The sequence below is a fragment of the Nestor notabilis genome, unplaced genomic scaffold (genome assembly GCF_000696875.1).
Source record: "Nestor notabilis isolate BGI_N333 unplaced genomic scaffold, ASM69687v1 Scaffold17871, whole genome shotgun sequence".
NCBI lineage: Eukaryota > Metazoa > Chordata > Aves > Psittaciformes > Psittacidae > Nestor > Nestor notabilis.
The window spans coordinates 1-2,312 of NW_009914412.1; the positions used below are offsets into that span (position 1 = coordinate 1).

General features: G+C 62.2%; 1 protein-coding gene across 1 annotated transcript; it reads left to right on the top strand.

The window, feature by feature from the left end:
- Nucleotides 1-15: 15 nt before the first annotated feature.
- Nucleotides 16-1,928, top strand: LOC104412831 (phospholipid-transporting ATPase ID-like; the record flags this gene model as incomplete). The annotated part of the gene is made up of 8 exons (XM_010023653.1): nt 16-120; nt 260-321; nt 453-525; nt 828-898; nt 1,048-1,127; nt 1,334-1,492; nt 1,565-1,653; nt 1,728-1,928. Coding segments are annotated over 8 exons (840 nt in total), but the record flags the coding sequence as incomplete, so codon positions are not given.
- Nucleotides 1,929-2,312: the final 384 nt, after the last annotated feature.

Below are 2,312 nucleotides of genomic sequence, written 5' to 3' on the forward strand. Positions count from 1 at the left end.
GCTCCCACTCCCTGTCCCCAGCTGATCCCGCAGATCTCTTCGCTCTCCTGGTTCACCACCATCGTGCCTTTGGTTCTTGTCTTAACCATCACAGCTGTCAAAGATGCCACTGACGACTATGTGAGTGGTCCCCCACGTGCCCCTCTGTCCGGGCTGGGGGACGTGGGGCTGTGATGCTGGCGCGGGCGTGCCTGGGGAGGGCTGCAGGACCCCATCCCCAGCAAGGCTGACGCTGCTGTCTCTTCCCCCCTGCACCCAGTTCCGCCATAAAAGTGACAACCAGGTGAACAACCGGCAGTCTCAGGTGCTGATCAGTGGAGTGTGAGTGTCACAGGGACAGGGACAGCCAGGGAGGGGGCACAGTCCCCGCCAGGACATGGCACAGGGGCTGCAGGCGGGGGAACAGAGTGCTGCCCGCTCCTGCCCAACCGCACTGCGCTGTCCTTCTGCAGCCTCCGACAGGAGCAGTGGATGAACGTCCGTGTTGGAGACATCATCAAGCTGGAGAACAACCAGTTTGTGGCGGTGAGTGTGGCCCCAGCACAAGCCTGGTCCTGGCTTGGTGGCACAGCATGGTGCTCCTCCATCACCTCCTGGGGTGGAGACATCAGGGACTTCCCAGCTGGGAAACTGCATTTAGGATGTAGTGTTTGAGCTCTGGGGGTTTGCCTGATGTGGCTGCTTCAGGAGGTGGTGTCCAGGGTGCCGGCAGCACCACGCTGAGGACACCCGGCCCTGGACCCTGCTGGCCCCTGGCTTCCCTGGGGAAGGCAAGGAGTAGGGGAGCAGCAGTGTCAGCACAGTCCCTCCCGTGTCTCTCCCGGCAGGCTGACCTCCTCCTCCTCTCCAGCAGCGAACCCCATGGGTTGTGCTACATAGAGACTGCAGAGCTGGATGGGTAGGTAACCCCTGCTCGCCTCAGGTGGCAGGGCAAGGCGAGAGGTAGGAGCGAGAACGGGCTGTGGGCAGGGCAGGAGCTGCTGGGGACCCAAACCCAGGGAGCATCTGCTGCCTCTAACCCCACGCGTGGTGCCTCCTTGCCCGCAGAGAGACCAACATGAAGGTGCGACAGGCCATCCCCGTCACCTCAGAGCTGGGTGACACCGGCAAGCTGGCTCGGTTTGATGGTGAGCGCCTGCGACCAGCTCCTGGCTTTCCTCCTCCATCACCTTGGTGTGGGTCCACCCTGGAGAGACCAGGGCCGTCCCCGTGCTGTTGTGGTCCCATGGTTTGAATCAGATCTCTGGGGAGCTGGGGACGGTGCTGGGAGCACTGGGCTGGAGCTGGGCACTTGGAGAAGGCACGTTACAGCTGAGCCATCCCCTGCACCCAGGTGAGGTGATCTGCGAACCCCCCAACAACAAGCTGGACAAGTTTGGAGGGACACTGTACTGGAAGGAGAACAAGTACCCCCTGAGCAACCAGAACATGCTGCTGCGGGGCTGCGTCCTGCGCAACACCGAGTGGTGCTTTGGCCTCGTCATCTTTGCAGGTGGGTTGGGGCAGCAGCCACCCCTGCCCTGCCCACCAGGGAGAGGCCCCCTGACCCTGCTCCCGCTTCCAGGGCCTGACACCAAGCTCATGCAGAACAGCGGCCGGACCAAGTTCAAGCGGACGAGCATCGATCGGCTGATGAACACGCTGGTGCTCTGGGTATGCAGGAGGCAGGTCCCAGGGGGCCCTGGCTGTGGCCTGGTCTGGGCTCTGATGTTCTGTCCCGTCCCCAGATCTTCGGGTTCCTGGTGTGCATGGGGGTGATTCTGGCCATTGGCAATGCCATCTGGGAGCATGAGGTGGGCGTCTGCTTCCAGATCTACCTGCCCTGGGATGAAGGGGTGCACAGTGCCTTCTTCTCGGGCTTCCTCTCCTTCTGGTCGTACATCATCATCCTCAACACTGTGGTGCCCATCTCACTCTACGTAAGGTAGGGCAGTGACCAAGGGGCTGCGGGTGTGTGAAGGGCAGGCACCAGGAATTAGGGCTGCCCTCTGGGGTGGGGAGATGGGCATGGAGACGCACGGGCAGAGCTGCGTGCATGGGGTGGGCGCGGGCTGCTCTCCTGGTGATGGGCCACATCTGCCCTTGGGGATACCCCAAGACCTGAGACCCCACAGGTCCCTCGGGGCCCCCCGGCTGTGTCTGGCTGCTTGTCTCTCCCTGCCCTGGCTGCATGCTCGTTATTTTGCTCTGCCTTCCTGCAGCTCCCAGGCTCCTGCACTGTCCCTTTCTCTCTCTCTTTTAATTTCTCTCTCTTTTCGTTCCCCAGCATGGGTTCTGTCACCCTTAGCCCCGAGGTAAGAACGTGTCGCCCC